The following is a 21,072-nucleotide window of genomic DNA, read 5'->3' on the forward strand; positions in this document are numbered from 1 at the left end:
AAAAAAAAATAAGCTAATGCTTTTTCCTTCCTGCTTTCCATAGAGATCCTAAGTAATGCATTGAAGAGAGGAGCGATCATGGCAAAGCAGGGAGGAGGTAGGAAACACTTTGTGTGATGTTTCTGTTTGCTCTCTCATGCAGCCCAGGCTGTTGTCTTCTCAGCAGGTATAGGTGCAGTAGTGAGACATGCGAGTGCTGAGGCAGACCACCACTTAGGAAACCTTCCTAGCTGTGCGACACACTGCTTTTCATAGTCCTCATCTATAAAATGGGGCAATCTCATAGGGTACTTATAGATGTGTGAGGGGCCTTATAAAAGGACTCCCCATGTGGTGCTGGAGGATCAGCATTGGACAGTGAACCACAAGGTTGGCAGTTTAAACTCTAGCTGCTCCTCAGAAACCCTATACAGGATTGCTGTGGATCAGAACTGACTCAGCGGCACTTACCAGTAACGTAAAAGCAAAAGTACATTAACAAGTACATACTAAAATATGCATGTATTTTAAATGCACATAATTTAGAAAATTGTGATGAAAATAAGAGACCAGAAATACCGCTGCCCAGTGATGAATGCTGTAAGCATCTGGCTATGTTTTTTCCCTCTAATAACTGACTGAATAGGCTGCTAAGATGTGAATACTTTCTTGAATTGAGTGTATTTTTCCGCCCGGTTTTCCCTGTGGCTCTGAGCTCAGCTGGGCTGGTCTTGGAACTCCAAGGGCTTGCCATTGCATCCTAGTTCTCGCTGTCATTGGCACCTGGACATAGTCATGTTGCTTCTGCCCTGGGGCGTGCTCTGGCCCTCTTTTGGTCTCTTTTTTTCTTTAATGTGAGAGATAATAGGTGGTCGCTGAGAATTTCTGCTGTGTTGTCACCTATAGAGTTTGGTTTCTTTTTAGCCACTTGGTATGAAGACATGGGCACAGAGAAGTAGAGTGACCCACCTTAGTCGGCACGAGTCAGGCAGAAACGCTGCCATCTCCTTGAATCACCAGTTTGGCCCTGGCACGCTGTGGGCTCGAATTCCCTAGTTCCAGTGGCAGCAGTGCCCTGGCCTTGGAGAAGAGGGCCTCCTGCCTGCCCTCCTGAGCTGTGGGAGCAAGGCCAGGCTCTCCCAGAACCTTTAGCAGTGTCTGTACCATTGGGCTGCTCTCCCTAGCTGGAAGTCCCTAGAAGTAGCTGACTCTGTTTATCTGTGACTAGGACCTGCACTGCTAGGTTAACTGTCACCATCTTTGGATGTGGCTGTCCAGTAGCTTCTCTGTGCCCTGGAAGTGCTGAGGACATGCAGCCCAACTGGCCACCAGTAGGGCATTGGAGGGACTAACTGGGAACGTCTGAACCACCCCCTCTGTCCCACCTCTTGAGAGCAGTTGTGGACGGTGGCGGTGCGAAAGGGCAGAGCTTTCAGGAGTCCACTTCTGGGGCTCGCACGTCAGGCTTGTCACAGGTGCCAGTCTTGGACCTAGGACCTAGGAGGCCCTGTCAGCCTGGGTTCCCCAATGGGGGGGATGGGGTTTCCTGGTGGCTTCATTTTGTCATGGAAGATTGTAGCTGTGGTTCAGCAGTAGGAAGAGTTCTGTCAGGACGCCCTCCCCCCCCCCATGATAGCCCTTGTGCCAGCCTTAAAGGGCTGTGGGACTAGATCCTTGCATGGTGACCCCCCGACACCTTACCTGTAATTTGTGGCCCTTGTTGCAGGTGGAGGTGGAGGCAGCGTCCCTGGGATCGAGAGGATGGGCCCTGGCATTGACCGCATCGGGGGTGCCGGCATGGAGCGCATGGGCGCAGGCCTGGGCCACGGCATGGATCGTGTGGGCTCCGAGATTGAGCGCATGGGCCTGGTCATGGACCGCATGGGCTCCGTGGAGCGCATGGGCTCCGGCATTGAGCGCATGGGCCCACTGGGCCTTGACCACATGGCCTCCAGCATCGAGCGCATGGGTCAGACCATGGAGCGCATTGGTTCTGGTGTGGATCGCATGGGTGCCGGCATGGGCTTCGGCCTGGAGCGCATGGCCGCGCCCATCGACCGTGTAGGCCAGACCATTGAGCGCATGGGCTCTGGTGTGGAGCGGATGGGCCCTGCCATCGAGCGCATGGGTCTGAGCATGGAGCGCATGGTGCCCGCAGGCATAGGGGCTGGCCTGGAGCGCATGGGCCCTGTGATGGATCGCATGGCCACTGGCCTAGAGCGCATGGGCGCCAACAACCTGGAGCGCATAGGCCTGGAGCGCATGGGCGCCAACAGTCTGGAGCGCATGGGCCTGGAGCGCATGGGCGCCAACAGCCTGGAGCGCATGGGCCCCGCCATGGGCCCTGCCCTGGGCGCTGGCATCGAGCGCATGGGCCTGGCCATGGGTGGCGGTGGTGGCGCCAGCTTTGACCGCGCCATCGAGATGGAGCGTGGCAACTTTGGAGGAAGCTTTGCTGGTTCCTTTGGTGGAGCCGGAGGCCATGCCCCTGGAGTGGCCCGGAAGGCCTGCCAGATCTTTGTGAGAAACGTAAGTGGGTCTCCTGTGGGATGGTTGGTGTGCGTAGCACAGTGGGGAGAGGGGTACCCCAAGAGCAGTTGCAGTGCAGACCTCCCTGACATGCTAGGATGAGCCGACACTCATAGTTTCTCGAGCCTGGATTTGAAAGAGTTTCTACAAAATGGCTGTTCACTGAATTTTGGGACTAAGTTGGCCACTGTTAGAGGCTCTGAGGGTGGCTCCTTGAGACTCCCTTCATTGCCTGCTTGCTGCAGTCTAAGCCAGCTAGCCACATAGGCCTGCTGTGTGCTCTGCTGCTTGTCATGCAGATAGTCTGTAATCCGGATTCTGGAAGTCGTCCCCAGAGGGCACTGTAACTTCTACCTGTGGGCTTTGGTGCAATCTCACATTAGTCTTTTTTTCTCTCCAGCTCCCATTTGATTTTACATGGAAAATGCTAAAAGACAAATTCAACGAGTGTGGTAAGTGCTGAGGGCTCTCTAGATGCTTTCTGTTTGTATCTTTGTCCACCTAAGGTGGTGGTAATACCTTAACCAAGTCCAGCATTGGCTCCCCTGCTCTACCCAGCATGGCCACTTCCCATCATCCAGAGGGTGAATGGGCACTGCCATTTGTATTACATTTCCTGTTTTGTGTTGAGGAGACACTGACCTGTGTGTGTCATTACCTTTCGTGGTCCGTGGTTCAAGGCTGTGGGCTCCGAAATGAGGTGGGGCGACACTACTGTCCAGAGGCGTCAGGCAGGGTGGTGTTGCAATGGTTGCATGAGCTCTAAGTAGCAAAGCTGACTGAACACCCAAGACAGGGCCAGTGGGTCAGTGCCCCCAAGAGCGCTTACACACTTGACCTGTGTCAAAGGGGAGGCCCGTTAGCTCAGTGCCTGTGGCAACCTATGTGAACATTTGATCTAGTGATTCTGGTTTCGCTCCTGGTCCACTCTCTCCCCTTGTTGTAAGGGTCACTGGGTTCTACCCATATCCACCTCGCCCTAAGCCAGGGCTACTGGGGGTGCTGGCTGGACCTGGACTAACTCGTCTTCTCATATCCCATTTCTGTGGTGGCTCAGGTTTCACCACTATGACTGTGACTCCCTAGTTCTTCTCTTGGGGTAAACAGTTGAGCTTATCCCCCATTATGGCCAGATATGCCTGAAGTCACATTGAACCCTGCCATTTACCCAAGCACCTGGGAGAGCCCTCTGTCTTGAAGGGCAAGTCCAAACTTTCCTGTCCTGGCACCCTAACTGAGTGCTGCTCCACACACACACACTGCTGGTGGGCATGCTGGCCTCAGCAGGGATCTTCTGGGTAACTTCGGAGCTCTCTCCCAGGCAGACTGGTTCATGGTTCTAGAGGTGGCAGGGGTTTGTCCACACTGCTTTCTGCCTGTAGCCAGGTTGCCTGCAGTGCATGGTTTTCTAGATTGGATTGGCGTGTGGGGGGTGTCTGCCTTCATGGGCCCCTTACTATTAACGTTTAGGTTAAGTGGTCCTGCAGCCATCAGAAAGGCCCCTCGTGGGGTCCCATCCAGTGGTTCTCTGGGCAGAAGGGTGACAGGGCAGCAGGCCTGAGCAGTCACACTCTGGGCTCAAGGGCTGCCTTCCTGCTGACCCTGTCATCCCAAGTCATGGAACTCACAGGCTGTGCTTTCTTATTCTGTGTCCAGGCCATGTACTGTACGCCGACATCAAGATGGAGAACGGGAAGTCCAAGGGCTGCGGTGTGGTCAAGTTTGAGTCACCCGAGGTGGCCGAGCGGGCTTGCCGGATGATGAATGGGATGAAGCTGAGTGGCCGAGAGATTGATGTTCGAATTGATAGAAATGCTTAAGCAGTTGCCTTTTTTAAACATCAAGACCAGACCTCTGAATTTGTATTTTTTCTTGTTAACCATTTTACTTTGTTGGCTGGATGTATAAAGATGTTTAAAAACTTCAGTTGCTTTCTGGGGGTGATTGGAATTACTTTTTTAATGACTGGGGTTCCATTTGACTGTTTGCATTTGAGATTGCAATGTGTGCAATTTTTTTTGTAGTTGTGGCATCTTGTTGACACCGAATATGACTTTGATAATAAATACCAGTTCCTGAAGCTCGTCTGTGTGTGTGTGGTGGGGCCGCCATCTGAGGCTGGGAGCTTGAGCCCTGTCTCCTCTCTGCCCTTGGAGTTTTGTAAGCTTGTCCCCACGACTCCATGAATGAGTAGCTGTGGTTTCAGTCTTCAGTGTGAGGGTAAGGTCCTCGGGGGTTTGGAGTCTCCTTGTCCCCTCACGTTGGGATCTTACTTCCAGCCAGACTTTTCATTTGTTGAGACCTGGAGTAGGATGAGGGCCTGGTGTGTGTTCTGTTTGGTCAGGCGCTGGCAGAATCGGAGCCATCCAAGTGCACATGTCTGGGCCTGCTGCTCCTGGGTGGGTGGCAGTTCATAGTAAGCCGTCTTCTTCCTCTCACTCCGCTCCTGGGTCTGGGCAAAGAGATCTCAAAGTCTGGGGGACAGCTGCTGCTTCTCTTCCTCCCAAAGGAATGGGGTCCGGAGAGTAGCCAATGTGACCGCATAGAACCCCAGGCAGTCTGACCACCGTGCTCCCCACAGGCAGGGAAAGGAAAGACACAAAACTGGACTCGGTTTCAGAGGACTTTATGTGGTCTGTATGTGGGCAGCGTCTGCCGTTGAGCTGGAGTCAATGCTGCCAGGGTGGCTGGTTGGTGGCCTTGTTGGCTGGCTTTCCAAAGGGTCTGCAGAGGAAGAGTGGCCTCCAGTGAACCCTCCCCCAGCACTGTCATCCATCCCACCCGCCCTGAGCACCTACGTACCCTAGAAGCCGAAGCCGACGTCATCATACACCTCCGTTTCCCTGGCAGAGAGTACAATGGGGTCAGCCAGGGCCTTCCCTGCTGTGGCACCACCACCCCACCACCCCACCGGGCCAGCACTCACAGGGGGAGCAGAGCTGTCCTGGGCACGTAGCCATCTGTGAAGAGAGCAGGCGGAGGTGAGGGGTGCCCACGCCCTCTGTGCCCGCCCCCAGCGGCTGGCTCACTCACACTTGCCCTTGGTGTCCCGGCACAGCATCTCATCTGGGCTGGTGAACTCAATCACTTCCAGGATTTCCCCACGCCGGATCCCCAGATGTTTGCCACCCCCACGGCGTGTCTTGGCGTTGGGGTCAATCATCATCTTCGTGTGAATCACAATCTCCCCCTCAAACTGGGACAGGGGCAGGTGTTAGGGCTCTGCCAGCACTGGTGCCACCCTGGGGATGGGCTTCCCAGGAGGTAGCTGGGCTTAGGCTCCAAACCTTGAACTTCTTCCGGAACTCCCGCTCTGCTTTCTCGGCCTTTTTCATCTGCTTCAGGGTTTTCAGGTCCGTGGGCGGCACCACAGGCGACGCCTGCTGTGGCTTGGGGCCCTTCTCCTTCCTGATAGACCCTCCCAAGGAATGGGATGCTTTGAGCAAGACAGGTTCCTCTCAATCCCACGATCCCCCTGCCCTGCCCTATGGCACTCCTGGGACTGGACTACCTGAGCTCTGATGGGGCCTGTGAGGGTCTCGTGGTGACCTGCTGTGGAGCTGGTACTGCATCTAGGGAGAGAGAGACCCAGTCAGAGTGGGGGTTCCCCAGAACCTGGAGCCATACACTGCCTGCCAGCCCCCATGCTTCTTCAAAGCCTCTCTTGGGGGTCATCAGTTCTGATGAACTGATTCGTGTTTTCTTATCTCCTGCTATGGTCCAGTGCTTTCTCTTAACAGCAGCAGATGGTGAACTCCCTTTTCCATCTCTGGGAGGCAAAGCTCAGACAGACAAAGCAACCTGCCCAAGGGTGCACAGCAGCCAAGTGGTTGGGACAGGAATTCGCTGCAGGCTTTTGTCTGCCCCTAAAACAGGTTGCATTCTGGGAATTGTAATGAGACCTGGGGAAAGCACTCCCTAGAGGCTGCTGGCTGGTCCACTGGGCACCCAGCTCTCCGTGGTCTCATCCCCAGAACGATTAAGCACTGCTGTCAGTATGGCTGGCGATCGGTACCAAGGCTTAGACACAATTAACCTCTTCCACCCAACTGCTCCCCATGAACCTCACTCGGGGCCACCAAACGACAGTGTGGGATGTGTCCACCCCAGTACTGTGACCACAGGTTGGACTGGACACCCTGAAGAATGCTAAGAAACCCTCCAGCCTCTCTACCCGCACTCTGCTGCCCAGACATCTAATGGCAAGGTCAGGAAAAGCCACGTCACAGACTGGATTCTTCCGGGCCCCTGGGGCCAGCCCAGAGACAAATAACATGGTTTACTGGTTGGACTGCAGACTCGGATTGTCTTGTTCTGGAAGGTCCTGTTCTACACTGGTTTTGTCACTCCCCTCCCATGCACACCTCCCATGGGCAGACAAACCAACAGAGGAGAGGTGAAGTCCACATCCCCAAGAGCGGGCCCCTAGGCCCAAGCCACAGCCTCCAGGGCCGCGGAAGCAGGAGAAACCCTGCCAGGAAGCTGTGTGTTAACAGGGTGTCGTAAGTAGCTCCTGGGGGAGCTTGGGAGCAGCAGAAGGGGCCAAGGAGGGGTAACCAATGTGGGGTGGGCACCTGCTCTGGGCCAAAACCATAGGCTGGTGGGGAGAGAGCAGTAGCGCTCCAAGGACTGTAGGGAGACCCAGAGGAAAGGCATGAAGAGGGGAGGGGGCCTGAGAGCACAGGTGGTCCTGCCGACCAGCCATCATTCTGCAGACCCTCAAGCTTACATATTTGTAAAATGGGACTGATACTGACTTGAGAAGGCACCATAGTAATATAATGGTTAATGTCTTTGGTTGCGAACTGAAAGATTGGCGGTTCAAACCCATGCAGCTGCTCCACAGGAGAAAGACCTGGTAGCCTGCTCCTGCAAAGACTACACACTAGGAAACCCTATGGGACCACAATGAGTTGGGATCAATTTCCTGCCAATTAACAACCCATTAAAACACATAGCCACACGAGAACACCCACACTTGCAGATAATACCCACTTGACCTGGCTTCAATGATTGGATGATCAGAGCTCAACTAGAAGACAGAAGAGGGAGAAAAAAAAAAGTAATCTGATACAATTTGATGAACTTGACCTACACCTATGGATGCAGTAACTCAAAAGAAGGAACAAATCTTTACAGCAAGGATCATTCCCACCCCCTCCACACATGGAAAGGACAGGGATGGGCAACTTGGACATTGGCTACCCAAAATGGGGGGAGGGAGGGTGTACAAAGGCAAGAAGTGACTGGCTTACAAGTTTTCAAGAGGGAACTTAGAGCCAGGGGGCATGGAGGAAGGTAGAATCTTCAGTGAGTAGTATCCAATCTGACTAGGCGGGGCTGATGAAATGAAATGCAGACGGGTCTCTTGTGATACAACAGTGAATAATTGTTGTCAGGACTGATTGTGAGGGTTGGAAATGTAAAGGTAGACGTTTTATAGCAAGGAAGGGAGTGATTAACATTTCAGTCTAGGGAGCGGAGGTCCCTAGGACCATCAAGGGAGAAGAGCAGAGAGCGGGACCCTACCCAGAGAAGCAGTGATGCCTGAGATGGAAGCAGAGATGATGATGTGGAGTGATGGAGCAGCTGGAGACTTTAGACACAGAGAGGGAGAGGGGCTGTGTGCTGATGACCAGGGGGCAGGCTTGCAGTGTATACCCTTTGGTTGGTTGATGATGCATGGAGGGGATTGTAACATGGCAATGAAATTATATATGATAGGATGAATGTAAATCTAATGTTCTCCCATGTAAACTATCACATAATTCACAACAAAACAAAAAGACAAAACCCACATTGCCATTGAGCGGATCCCAACTGCCCCATTAGGTTTCCTAGGCTTTGAACTTTTACAGAAGCTGATCTTTCTCCTGAGGAATGACTGGGTGGGTTTGAACTGCTGACTCTTCAGTTAACAGCCGAACATTCAACCTTTCCACTAACAAGACTCCTTCCCAAATTGCCTTGGGAATGTGCTAGCTGGGAACGAGAGAGACTTGGAAGGAGAGACTAAAGCTGACTGCATCCAGGAAGGAGGGGACTGGGAGTGCATACGGGGCAGGACTGCAGCCCTCCTCCCACCACAGCCTCTAAGTCCCAGGTCCAGGTCCAGCCTGGTCATCGCTCAGGCCCCAGACACACAGCAGGTCTAAAGTAGAACCTGCATCTTTGTTTCCCAACTTGGGGAGGCTGAGAGACCTGCTGCTGCTCTCTCCCCAGTCCACAGGGAGGAGCCCTGGCCACACGCACCTCTGCTCCTGGGGCTTGGGCTTGCTTCCTCTGTCTCCACGTCGTCATAAAGTTCATAGATTTGGTCCGGGTCCCTGGGAGGACATACGAGCTGAGGGCCAAGTCCACCATCCATCTCCACCCTCAACCCCGAGTGTCTACACTCACTTCGGGCTGGCTTCACGCTGGTGGATCCAGAAGTGGATGCTAGCAGAGGAGTGGCTCCGATGCAGGGCTATAGGGAGAGGAGAGGGGAAGAGGTCGCCCACCTGCCTGCCCACAGCCCTAGCCGCCTCCTGCCCACAACAGCTCAACCCACCTGTAGTTGAGGGTTTCCGAAAGCTCTGGATGTCCGGGGGGCCTGGGGGCAGTGGGGGCTTTGGAGGAGGAGGTCCCAGGCTGCTGGCAGGAGGCAGAGACCTGCGCCGGGGTGGGTGGCCAGGTCCCAGGCCCAGCCTCCTGCCTCCACTGTGAACGAGGGCCCCTGGCCGCCGCTGTCCTGTGGGGCGGGTTCTGAAGCCCGGACTGAGTGGGAACCTGGCGCTGGGGCCCCCTGTGGCCGTGGGCAGCGAGCTCTCTGAGACTGAGTTGGGCAGTGGGGGCTTCCAAGGTAGGTCATTGAAGAACTCGGCTGGCTGTGAGAACTTGCGGGGCAGCCTGTGGCCCTCGGACAGTGGGAACTTCCTGGGCAGGGAGCTGAATTCAGACTCTGAAGTGGTCTTCGGCAGGGAACCCAGCTCGACCTGAGGGGCCTTCTTGGGCTCAGGTGGCCTCGGCCTCTTGGGAAACACAGCGAACTCCGGCTCCGAGGCTGTCCTGGTGAGGTCACCAAACTCTGCCTGCACCGGCTTCCTGGGGCGCTCTGCCAGCTGAGGTGGCAGACCCCTTTTGGGAAATGCATCCAGCTCAGACTTGGGGGGGTGGGGGTGACAGTGGGGCTCACTGGGCTCCGGTCTCAAGGATGGTGTCTCTGGGCCCTCACTGAACTCAGGCTGCGGGGGTTTCTTAGAGAGCCCACCGACCTGAGGCTGCGGGGTCTTCCAGAGCTGTGTGCCTGACTCTGGCTGGGACAGCTTCTTGGGAAAGGCTTCGAGCTCGGCCTGCGGGGGCTTCTTGGGAAAAGCCCCTAACTCGGCCTGAGAGGGCTTCAGGGTGGCCTCACTGGGCTCGGGTGGCCAGAGCTTCTTGGGGAACCCACCAGACTTGGGCTCTGAGGGTGACCTGGTGGGATTGCTGGGCTCGAGCTTTGGGGGCTTCTGAGGAGCCTTGATGAATTCAGGCTGTGGGAGCTTTTTGGGCAATGGACAGGCCTCAAGCGGTTGGAACTTCTTGTGCGCTGCACTGAACTCAGGCTGCGGGGGTTTCCTGGGGTATTCATTGAATGCAGGCTGTGGGGGCTTCCTGGGTTGCTCACTGATTTCAGGTTGTGCGGGCTTCTTGGGGGCTGCACTGAACTCGGGCTGCGGGAGCTTTTTGGGGGCTGCGCTGAGCTCAGACTGCAAAAACTTCCTGGAGTGCTCGTCTGACTCAGGCTGTGGAAACTTCTTTGGCAGTTTGTTGAACTCAGGTTTCGGGGGTTTTCTGGGGTGTTCACTGGGCTCAGGCTGAGAGGCCTGGAACTTTGCTTGGAGGCTCCGAAAGTCCTGATGGCCTTCCTACGGGATATAGGGCCTGTCAGGTGGAGACTCTAAACCACAGTCATAGACACCTCAAGCTTGGACCTTGCCTCTTTCAAGCCCCCGACCCCACCCCACCCCCAGCCCCAAACTTTTGCTCTGACAATCCCATGTGTGCTTCATGGGGTTTTCAAGGGTGATCTTTTGGGACCAGATTGCCAGCCCTTGGGTGGGTTTGAACCCTTCAGCTAGCAGCTGCTGAACTTCCCTGAGCCACAGGTTCCTGTAACTGTATTCCTTTCTCTGTCTCATCGACAGGACCTGGTCTCCCTCAGAGAGGATGTCTTCTTCCTACATCTTGTTTCCCTTCTGCTTCAACTTCCAAAGGCATCGGGAATCTAATTACTCACCCCCTCACTCCTCCACTACCACTTGCCCTTCCTACACCATTGGGTCTGTCCCCAATCCTGCAGGAGCCACAAGGAGCCCCTTAGGTCCTTCAACCATTGCCGTAATCCTGCTGGGCTTCCTCAAGTCCTCAGCGAATGCCAGAGACATTAGATCTGCCCCTTTCCCTCTCAAGTGCCTGAGAAGCCCGAGACCCTTCACATCCCTCCCCACCACCTGGTTCTCTCCTCACCCTCCAACAGTATTCCCTTAGCAGACCTCCCAGCACTCTGCTTGTCCATTGGTTTCCCTCCTCAGTACTAAGGAGCTCTGGTGGCCTAGTGGGTTACTCATTGGGTTGCGAACTGCAAAGCCACCAATTCTTTGTGGGGGAAAGGTAGGCTTTCGGCTCTTGTAAAGATTTGCAATTGCAGAAGACCTACATAGGGTCACTCTGAGTGGGAATTGACTTGACAGCAGTGAGCTTTTGGACTTGGGCCCCAATGCTAAGGAGGCCTGGTGTTATTGTAGGGTAAGCATTGGACTGCTAACCTAAAGGTTGGGGGTGTAAATCCACCAACCACTCTGATAAAGATTTATGGTCTCCAAAACCCTTTGGACAGGAGCAATCCTGTTTTGCCCTGTAGGTTGCCATGGCATTACCCCCCATCCCTACCCCCATCTATCCTAGTACCAAGTTCCCCAGGTGACTCAAATGGTTAGATGATCAGTTACCAACGGAAAGATCGGTGGTTCAAATTCACCCAGAGGCACCTCATCAGAAAGGCCTGGGGATCTAGGTCAGAGAGATCAGCCATTGGAAACTAGAGCACAGCTGTGCTCTGAGACACATGGGGTCACTGTGAGCTGAACCTAACTCAATGGCAACTCTTTGACTTCCTGGATGGTCTAAACAGTTCATGTACTTGGTGGCCAAACCAAAGGTTGGTAGTTCGAGTCCACCCAGAAGTCCCTGGGAAGAAAGGTCTGGCTGTCTACTGGAAAATCAGTCATTGAATGTGCTATAGGGCATAGTTCTACTCTGACACCCATGGGGATTATCCGTGAGTCAGAACTGACTCCATGCACCAGATTTTTGGCTCTTCAGCACGACCCTATTGAATTGTTCCCCTTAGTGTAATCATCACCCATCACACTGTTATTTATTTTATATACACAAGCATATCAGTTTTTTCTATATGTCCCCACAGTTGTTTGTTTTTTGTCTCTACCCACATCCTCCACCCCTGATAGAATGGAAATGCCACCAGGCTTTTCCCCAGTGCTTGTCACAGCTATTAAGTAGAGGCACCAAGGCATCTTCTTGTGATGTACTGTCTGATGGTCAGAGAGACATGTGCAAAGGGACACACAAGCTTGGGGCAAGCGTGGGCACACGGCTTTCAGACATGACAGTGTGCCTCGGGCACCCTTCCCTGGCCCCCCACAACCCAACATAGCCAAGAGGGTGCTGGCGACAGGTAGGGCATGCGCTCTCTGACCTCTAAATTCCTCCCGAGGTGCCTTTGTGCCAGGTGTCCCATGAGCCTGACTTCCTGGGGGTCAGGAAGGTTGGGGGAGAGTGTAGGATTGAGGGGGAAGGGGGTCTGGCTTGGTCTTGACTTTACGCTGCATCATTCTCTCTGTTCCTGGGAAAAGTCAAGTCCCTTGCTGGGTGGGCTGGGGTCAGGGCTCCCAAGTGACCACAGAGCCCCGTAAGTCAGGGTCCACAGTGACAGGGAGACAGGGATGTGTGACCTACTTTGTCACCCTACAGGAAGCTCCTCTCACCCAGCCTCCGATGACCTGGTTGCTGATTATGCTGACTGGGGCGAGGGAGCGGTTGGTCCTCCTTGCAGTCACAGCCCAGCTTCCTACCTGGGGGCCCTTCCAGGGGTCTGACACTCACCATGGCAGCCCCACACCTGTGGGAGCGGTAGGCAGCAGAGAGCCGGTTTCAGGAGTGGAGAGCCTCGGGGTGGACTGCGGCCTTCAGGAAATGACAGTGGCTTTTGCTTGGGAGTGGGGGCTGCTGGTCATGGAGGAGGGGCAGGGATGGGGGGAGGACAGAGGAGGAAGGAAAGGAGGTGGGAACCGCCCTAGTCTGCGGGCATTTCTGTCCCCTTGAGTTCCTGTCCTGAAGCTTCAAGTCTGGACAGCAGCATGTGTCCAGTAGCAGCCCTAGCTTTGTGACTTGGCTGTCCTCCGCGGCTGGGCCCTGCCATGTCCTATGTGTTAGACTCTGGGGGAAGTGGCATCCCAAGTGGGAGAGGTGGAAGACACAGTTGGAGTTTCGTGGTTCCTGGGGAGGTACTGGCAGGCTGGCGGGGTGGGGGTGCTGGCTGAGGTCCCATGATTTCTCTCCTTACCTCACTCTCCTTCCTCATGTCAACACTTCCCTGCCGGCCTCTTCCCAGCACACAGCGACTTCCTTATTAGATTTCAAGAGGCCAGAGGGCTGGCGCTGCCCTGGGCTGGGTGGCAGATTTGGTGGTGGCAGTAGATGGGGTCAGATGCCCTGCACCATGGGAAGGGTAGGGGTCTGAGGGCAACCCCCACCAAGGTTGGAGATGTGGAAAGAAGGAACTAGAGGGGATAGAGGCAGTCTGATAAGGGTGGGCGCTGACCTCTCGTGGGAGGTCCTTTTGCCTCGTGAATTCTGTCTTCCTTGGTTTGGATGTGGCCTGCCTTCTTCTTGCTAATTGTTCTCCATTTCATCCCAGCTCATGGGAGCTGAGCAGTTCCACAGGCTTTGCTTGGCTGCAAGCTTTATTAAAGTAGATTTCCAGGTCTTTCTTCCATGGCACTGTGTGGGTGGCTTTGAACCATCAACCTTTAGGTTAGTTGTTGGTCAAATCAACCATAACTCATGGCGACTCTATGCGTGCAGAGTAGAAATGAGCTCTATAGGGTTTCCAAGACTGTGACTTTTACAAGTAGATAGCCAGGCCTTTCTTCTGAAGCACTTTGGGGTGGGTTTGAGCTGCCAGTCAGACATTTCACTGCTTGTACCACCCAGCTCCCTGTGGCCTGGGTCCGAGGACGTTTTGAGAACCTGAAGGGATGATTCTAATGTGTAAAATACATTGTTGTTAAGTGCCAAGTCTGTTCTGACTCATACAGACCCACCCAGTATAGGGTTGTTCTCAGGAGTGACTGTTGAGTTTGAGTCACTGACCTATTGGTTTGATCCGACCTTGCAGTCCTGTGCTTACCCCAGTCCCCAGGTGATGCCAGGACCATGGGCAAGTTTTTGGAGTGTTCTGAAGACAGGCTCAGTGGAGATAGGGAAGGCAGGCTTGCATTCATCCACAGCACTCTTAGTTATTGTGTCTGCTTTAAGACCACCTCTTTAGGATACTGGGACCCCCAAACCATTTTTTTCAGGTGTGGGGACCCATCTGACAGACCCCAGAAGGTCCTCTGGGTCTCCAGCTTCAATGAGTGGAGGCTGGCCACAAGAATACCGCAAGGAGCATTTGGTAGTTGAAGGGACACTACGAGAATGAGAACAAACAATTATTGACCCAGAACGTCCAGTAAATGTTCAATTAAGGTCAGAGAAAGCTGATGACACCAGTGGGCAGTGCGCACAGCTGGCGGTGGAGGGGTATGGCAGTGAGCGTGAGATCCTGGCATAGCCGCTAGGGGGCGCATGCCCCCCTCAACTGGCCTTTGTGAGTTTGGACCTGCGGTTGGGTCCAAAAGGCCAGACAGACAGACACAAGCCACTTGGCTTGGAGCTGTAGAAGTGGAGTACGGGAGTCTGCTTTAGGGAGCCGGGCTTTGCTGGAGTGAAAACGCAGAGCCCTGCGGGCAGGGAAGGGGCTGGCCTGGAAATTGAGATGTCTGGAGGGCCGAGTGAGTGGAGAGTTGAAGCTGGTGTGCTTGGTTGCCCAGGGCTGGGCACAGTCACATGTGGTCTGAGCTTAGGGGTGGCAGCAGGCCTGGATGGGGGCTGACAGGCAGGCACTGGGTCCTTGGGTGGGAGTCCGGATATAGCCATCCAGCATCCTCTACCTCCCAGTGCTCAAGGTGACAGTCACCACACTGATACCTAAAGGTGATAGACCTGGTACCGGACAGATGCTGGTTAGAGGGTGGGCAGCTGGCCAGCCTCAGCCGCAGCACTGTGACCCTATTGGTTAACCTGCTCCCATAGGTGCCCAGCAGGGCAGAGATCCACTAGCCCTTCCCAGTCATTCTCTCTGTGGGCAGACTCCTCACCAGGACTTGCCTGGGGCCCTGGAGTTGGGCGAGACCTCTGTGGGTCCCTGTTTAGCTAGACAGTGAGCCAGGTTGAAGGCTTCCCAGAGGAGAGCACATAAAAGTTTACTGTGAGTGTTGAGGTAGTTTTTGGATCTCCCCTCAACACAGTGGTTGGTCAAAGTGAGATCCTGACTTGCTACCAAGGTCTGAGACAGTTCCACCGTGATCCAGGGAGCAGCTGAGGGAGCCCCCTATATGGGAGAAAGGCTCTGGGATGGGGGGGGGACGACCTTGTCCTTGGGGTCTCTCTAAAAAGGTGGTACCGGATTGTTTGGGAAGTGATGTTACCTAGATTTGGGAGTGGACAGTTTTTACTGTTAAGTGCCGTTGAGTAGGTTCCGACTCAAGTTTCTCAGGAGCAACTGGTGGGTTTGAACAGCCTACCTTTTGGTTAGCATTCCAGTGTTTATTCTACAGGGCCACACCAGGACTCCCTACAGATGGCTGCTTAGATGGCCAGAACTGATTAGATGGTAGTGGGCGTGGTTTTCTTTAGGGGACATTGAAGGGTTGGGTGCAGGTGATGGAAAAACAGTAATGAAATGATAATCATTTAGCCAACAACTATCAATCATGTTGAGTCCTGGTGTAGCGCTGCAGCTAAGCTCAAGGTTGGTGGTTCCAACCACGTTTAGGACAGAAGAGAGCTACTGATCCGTCAAGATTGCAGTCAAGAAAACTCTACGGAGCACAGTTCTACTGTTACATGTGGCGTCTCCAAAGAAAGGGGTTGAAAGCAGAGGTGAGGGAGAACTCAGGACTACAGCCGCATTTGGGAGGGTGCCCCACACGCTTTCTGCTTGGCCTTTTGCGACCAGCCTGAGTCACACTGACTAGATGAGGGGCTGTCACCTTAGCTCCCCTAGTCTTACCTTTCAGCTCTGCCAAATGGGCTCCAGTGGGAGGGATCACCTACCCTCAGTCATCTCTCAAACTCCTTCAGCTCACCCTCCCCAGCACCCCAGGGGCTGAGAATCTCACACCAATCCAGGGACAAGGAAAGCGGGGTGGGGGTGGCCTTCTCCTAAGTCACAGCTAAGCAACAGTCACCTAGGGGGGTAGGGGGGTCTGGGAGTACCAGAAGAGTGAGTGCACCCGGAGACTCATTCCCAAAGCTGAGTGGCCACCACACCCCACAAATAACAGCCCTGAAGCCCAGCAGGCAGATGGGTGCTAGGGGTTCCCAGATTCCCCTTCTTCTCTGGGGCTACAGAGCCGGGACTGTGAGCTGCATGCTAACGCCACCCCTGCACTGTGGAGAGCAGGTATATGACCTGCCCTTAGCTGGTCTGGACAACTTGGGACCTTGAGGCATGAGGCTGAAATGTCAGGGGAGGAAGATGGGGACAAGAAGGGGTGAGGCTGCTGAAGGGGCTGTAGACCTGGCCCAGGGAGGGGTGAGTGGGGCTTTGGTGTCCGGACACTGAGGGTTGTTGAGCATGACTTGTGATGAGGACAGCTCGAGAGAGCAAGATACAGAGGAGGAGGGGAGGGGCCAAGGAGGTGGTGGGGTTCACCCTTACAGGTATACACAGAACTAGGAGATTGGCAGGGAGAAGGTGAGTGCGTCTGGAGGGGTGGAAAGGCCTGAGATAGGACCCTGGCTACTGTGAAGACAGAATCTTCATCTACAAGGCTAGGGTGCCACTGAAGGGCCCTGGCCAGGGGACAGACACAGTTGGATCTGTCTTTAGAATTAAGTTCTGTGTTTCCAGTGGCCTTCAACTGGGGAAAAGAGGGGTCCTGGGGTGCTGCGGGAGGAAGCAAGAAGCAGGAGGTGAAATCAACCCCAAGAGGTGGGCAGTTGTGAACATGGCACTGCCAGCTGGGCTCAGGTGAAGGCGAAGCAGCCGGCACCCCAACTTGGCCTCCCACAAAGGAGAAAAAGAGGGCTGCCTCTCTGGCTGGGGGAAGCAAGGATTGGAGGGAGGTCAGGCAGAGGGAGAAGAGGAAGAGGCCTGAAACCCCCAGCCCTGTCAGGACTGCCTTAAGGGGGCTACCTCTCTGAGTCCCGTTGGACCCACTGGGCATTTTCTCAGGGCCAGCCTCCCAAACCTGCCCTCTGATTCCTGGGAGTTTTGAAAACAAAATTGGAAATAGCAGTCCAGTCTGGTTTCTGTAAGCAGTGGGACTGGACCGAGGGTACAGGCTGGGGTGGCTCCCGGCGGCATCGGCTTGGTTACAGGATGGGCTGTGATCTTGTGCTCACAGCTCCCCCTCTAGGGGATCCCTCCCAAGGTTGTGAGCACCCTGGAACCAGAGGGGCAAGGGACCTAGACACGTGCCGGCTCACAGCGGTTCCTTTATTGTACCCGTTACAAAACTACTCACTGCACCCCACCCCCAGTGTGGCCGGGTTCAGAGCGGCAAGAACACCGGACGCTCCCCCTCCGACGGCGGTGGCGGCGGCGGTGGCGACGGCAACACGTTGGGTACAAGCGGGACCGGGTCTGGGGCGGGAAGAGGAGGGGGATGCCTGAGTCTAAGCCCGTGCCTCTGGCCCCGTGCCCTCCCCGCACACGCAGTCAGCGGCCTTACCCGCCCGACCGTCGGGGCAGGGCGGCCCGGCCACCGGGGCCGTAGGGCCGTGGGGCCGGTGGTCCTCCAGGTGTAGCGTCATGGCGGGCCGTGAGGCCGTGGAGAAGGCGCACTGCATGCACGAGTAGCGGCCACGTGTGTGCTCCCACACGATGCGGCTTGTGGCCGCGTGCCCTGCAGGCGGGTGGGCCATCAGTCCTGGGATCCCTGCCCGCATCCCCTCCGCACCCAGCGTCAGTAGCTGCACCGGAAGGGGCCTGGGCGCCGAGAGTCACATCGTGCAGGATCAGCTTGCCAGGCCCGTTTCCTCGGGACTGGGGACTCTCAACGTGGCTTGCTGGAGCCCATTCCCACCCCCGGCGCGAACAGGGCGCGAGGTTTTTGAGAAACAGCCGGCGCGGATGAAGGCGCAGGTGTCAGGAAATTTAAGGGCACAAGCCTGTATTTTGGGGGTGTTGCTGGCTACAGGAGAAGGGGGCTGAAACCGCTGCTCCCCCAGCATCCACCTGTCCCAGCTGGTCGCAGGAACGCCCCTCCACCCCTCCCTGGAGATCACCTGCACGCACCTGAGGGTGCTTCAGCGCTGCCCTGGGGTCTCCGGGGGCTGCCGCCCGTACCTGCAGTGAAAGGGCAGGTCAATGCCGGGTGTCAGGTGAGCCGGCTCGGCTCCCTCAAGCGACTCAGCCGTCCCTCTCCCGTTCCCCCACTTACCTTGACTCTTTTTCCAGACGGCAGCGCTGGAAGCGGGTGGCCCGGGCGTGGTGGCCAGGAAGGGGCGCAGGCGTGGGGGGCTTATACCAAAGGGCGCTGTGTTCAAGTAGGGCAGGAAGGGCCCAGTGGGGGTCGGGGCAGGGTTTGTGAAGGGCTCCAGCATGGGAAGCTGCAGGCCTGGCCCAGACACGGGGTCGGCCTCTGGGGGGCGCTCAGGTGCCGGCGGCTCCTTGTCCAGTGCAGGGGGTGGCGGTGGGGCTGGGCTTTGCGCATGCTCTGCGCAAACGTGCAGATGCTTGAAGAGCGAGCGGTGAGTGCGGAAACGTAGGAGGCAGTTCTCACACCTAGCAACCGGAACACACAGGGCGGGGCTGGGCTGCTGGGTGACGGGCAGGAGGTCTTGCCCGCAGGAGAGGGGACCGTAGTTGGTTGCCCTAAGCGACCCCTACTCTAGCCAGCACCCTTTCAGATCCCTCCGGGTAGGAGCTCTGAGAATTTCAGAATTTCCATCAGGGATGTCAAGGTGGGACTGGGCAGAGCACGCCCACAGATGATCCCGCCCCACTCTTCCTGGACGTGCCAGTTAGGTCTTCTAGGTCAGGAAAAGGCAGGGACAGCCCTCTGCCACGCATGCCTGCAGACCCACCCCGCCCTGCCAAGAAACGCTGGGACCCCCAGTAGTAGCTGTAGCAGCCTGGTGGCGGGGTCTCACTTGAAGTAGCGGTTGGGCTTGTAGTGCAGCTTGCTGTGCGCCATCAACTCATGCATGCTGGGGAAGGTCTCGGTGCAGCTCGGGGCCGAACAGCGGAAGAGCCGGCCTGGACGGCGGGCAGAGGAAAGGATGAGTGTCCAGGCATGGGGGCTCGATTGCCTCCCGCCTCACCTGCCTCCCCAGCCCCAGCGCTACCTTCCAGGGACTGTGTGGGGGGACAGTGGGTCCGAAGGTGTTGTGCCAGGTCCCGCACGCTGGGGAAACTGAGGAAGCAGCCAGGACTGGAGCAGGGGACCTGCTTCCCTGCTGGATGCGCAGAAGGGGGGGGGGTCACTGGTCCGTTCCCCACTGATGCAGTCCCCACCCGGGGAATCTGCACAGAAAAGGCTGGAACCGCCCTCTGCTCCCACCACGAGACTGGGCTGCCATCCCCTAGTTGGGCTGGAGACACCAGAGTCTGTGGTCCCCTCCCACAGGTCACCTGGTGGCGGGCGTCGTCTCGGAAGCCGGAAGTCCTCACTGATCCCAGGGGCTGTGCCAGGGCTGGGTCCGGGGGCAGGTTGGCTGCTATCCCCTCCAGATCCTCCAAGTCCCCACACTGGGGGTGTGGCTGCACGGTCAGGACCTGACTCCTCCCCCATGGAGGCGGTGGCCCCGGTGACCACAACTGGGGACAGTTCTCTGTCCATCTCGCTGGAGCAGGGCTCCGCGGTGGTGGGCATGTCTGGGCTGAACCCCACAGGTTCCTCCTCCTGGTGGAAAAAGGGGGCGAGTGGATCCCCTCAGGGTCCAGGGTAGGTCTTGTCCAGCTAGGGGACCTTTCCCACCATGCCAAGACCATTGTGCTCAATACTTCAACATCCCATTGGCCTCCATCCTAAGCAGCTGCCACCCAGAAGGGTCAGTGGATAAGGGTGACTCCCATCTTGGGTCTCGCCTGACTGGCAGGTTGCTGAGACGTGCCCCAAATACATAAGACAGGGTACCTGTTGAGCATTACTTGTAATGGTACCTTCCATCCCTAACCTGGGCAGGTGGGCGGGCCCCAACGCAGCAGGGGCGTGACCTCTAGGTAGTGGGCTAGATAGAGACTAGAAAGGTGAGTATCTGGACAAGACATAGTTAGGAGGAAGCTAGAGAGATGAACCCAAATCAAACACAACAAACCCACTGCCAACAAGTTGATTCCAACCCAGAGCAACCCTACGGAGGATTTCTGAGACTGTAAACCTGTCCTGATCAGTCTTTCTCCCGCAGCGACTGGTAGGTTCGAACTGCCGACCTTGAAGTTAGCTGTCCAACGCTTAACCCACGGTGCTACCAGGACACCTTCTGGAGTGGCCGAAAAATACTGAAGAAGGGGTTACGCCGATACGACTCAGGCAGTGCAGAGTCCTATGTGGAGGTGCTAGGGGCCCCAAAGAATCAAGATCAGGGGCGGGGCCCAAGATATGTGGGCGGGATCCACGCGAAGCCCAGGCCCGGAAGTAGGCACAGAGCACTGACCGACGGATGGGCAGCCAGAGGAGGCCGGGTGCCCGGATGTGGGGGCGGGGCCGATAGAAGGGGTGTGTGTGTGTTTGCGAACGACGGGGCCGCGCCCCGCCGATCCACTACGCCCGCGTCCCCGGTGCCGCGCTCACCATCCTGGACCCGGTTCGACTTCTTGTTCCCGTGGCGGAGGCGGTTTTGGCACAGGTGCTGATGATTCCCTCGGATGCACAAGCGCGCACTCACGTCAGCGCCATTTTATTTCCACCAGCTCTCGCGAGAGTGGAGGCGGGGCCGGGCATCTTGGGCGCTCCGCAAGGGCGGGGCCAGAAACACGTACTTTTGACTGTGATGTTGTTGTTATGTGTCGTAGAGTCGGTTCCGACCCATAGCGACCCTGTACAGGGTTCTCTCCTTGTCACCAGCCCTGGAAAGGCGATAAGCAGCGACTTTCTTCCCGTAACAGCAGTCATATTGATCTGGGTCACCTCTTTGGTGGGACATGGCAACAGTAGTAGTTGTTGTTATGTGCAGTGCAGTGGAGTCGGTTCCGACTCATAGCAACCCTGTACAGGGTTTCCGAAGCTGTAAATCTTTGTTGTTGTTGTT

At 56.0% G+C, this 21,072-nt stretch overlaps 3 protein-coding genes across 5 annotated transcripts in view; 1 reads left to right on the top strand and 2 right to left on the bottom strand.

Annotated features, from left to right (window-relative positions):
- The window catches only part of HNRNPM (heterogeneous nuclear ribonucleoprotein M), a 35,573-nt gene extending 30,985 nt beyond the window's left edge, over positions 1-4,588 (top strand). For all 3 annotated transcript variants that reach the window (XM_006868876.1, XM_006868875.1, XM_006868877.1), the window contains 4 exons: positions 44-97; positions 1,706-2,508; positions 2,909-2,960; positions 4,165-4,588. In XM_006868876.1, coding sequence (XP_006868938.1) covers positions 44-97; positions 1,706-2,508; positions 2,909-2,960; positions 4,165-4,328 — 1,073 coding nt within the window. In that variant the 3' untranslated portion in view covers positions 4,329-4,588. The remainder of the gene's footprint in view (positions 1-43; positions 98-1,705; positions 2,509-2,908; positions 2,961-4,164) is intronic.
- Positions 4,589-5,311: 723 nt separating this feature from the next.
- On the bottom strand, positions 5,312-13,129 carry PRAM1 (PML-RARA regulated adaptor molecule 1). Its single transcript, XM_006869003.1, has 9 exons — positions 13,112-13,129; positions 9,044-10,394; positions 8,908-8,974; positions 8,761-8,834; positions 6,020-6,080; positions 5,796-5,916; positions 5,542-5,704; positions 5,435-5,468; positions 5,312-5,351 (listed from the first exon to the last, which is right to left on the bottom strand). The coding sequence occupies exons 1-9, from the start codon at positions 13,127-13,129 to the stop codon at positions 5,312-5,314; spliced, it is 1,929 nt and encodes a 642-aa protein (XP_006869065.1).
- A 4,240-nt stretch (positions 13,130-17,369) lies between these two features.
- The window catches only part of ZNF414 (zinc finger protein 414), a 31,781-nt gene continuing 28,078 nt past the window's right edge, over positions 17,370-21,072 (bottom strand). Inside the window, exons 2-9 of the mRNA XM_006869004.1 lie at positions 20,479-20,684; positions 19,454-19,724; positions 19,168-19,275; positions 18,973-19,078; positions 18,261-18,604; positions 18,116-18,166; positions 17,550-17,723; positions 17,370-17,461 (exon numbers count right to left, since the gene is read on the bottom strand). Of these exons, the coding sequence (XP_006869066.1) occupies positions 17,370-17,461; positions 17,550-17,723; positions 18,116-18,166; positions 18,261-18,604; positions 18,973-19,078; positions 19,168-19,275; positions 19,454-19,724; positions 20,479-20,684 (1,352 nt within the window). The remainder of the gene's footprint in view (positions 17,462-17,549; positions 17,724-18,115; positions 18,167-18,260; positions 18,605-18,972; positions 19,079-19,167; positions 19,276-19,453; positions 19,725-20,478; positions 20,685-21,072) is intronic.

Source organism: Chrysochloris asiatica, unplaced genomic scaffold, assembly GCF_000296735.1.
Source record: "Chrysochloris asiatica unplaced genomic scaffold, ChrAsi1.0 scaffold00125, whole genome shotgun sequence".
NCBI lineage: Eukaryota > Metazoa > Chordata > Mammalia > Afrosoricida > Chrysochloridae > Chrysochloris > Chrysochloris asiatica.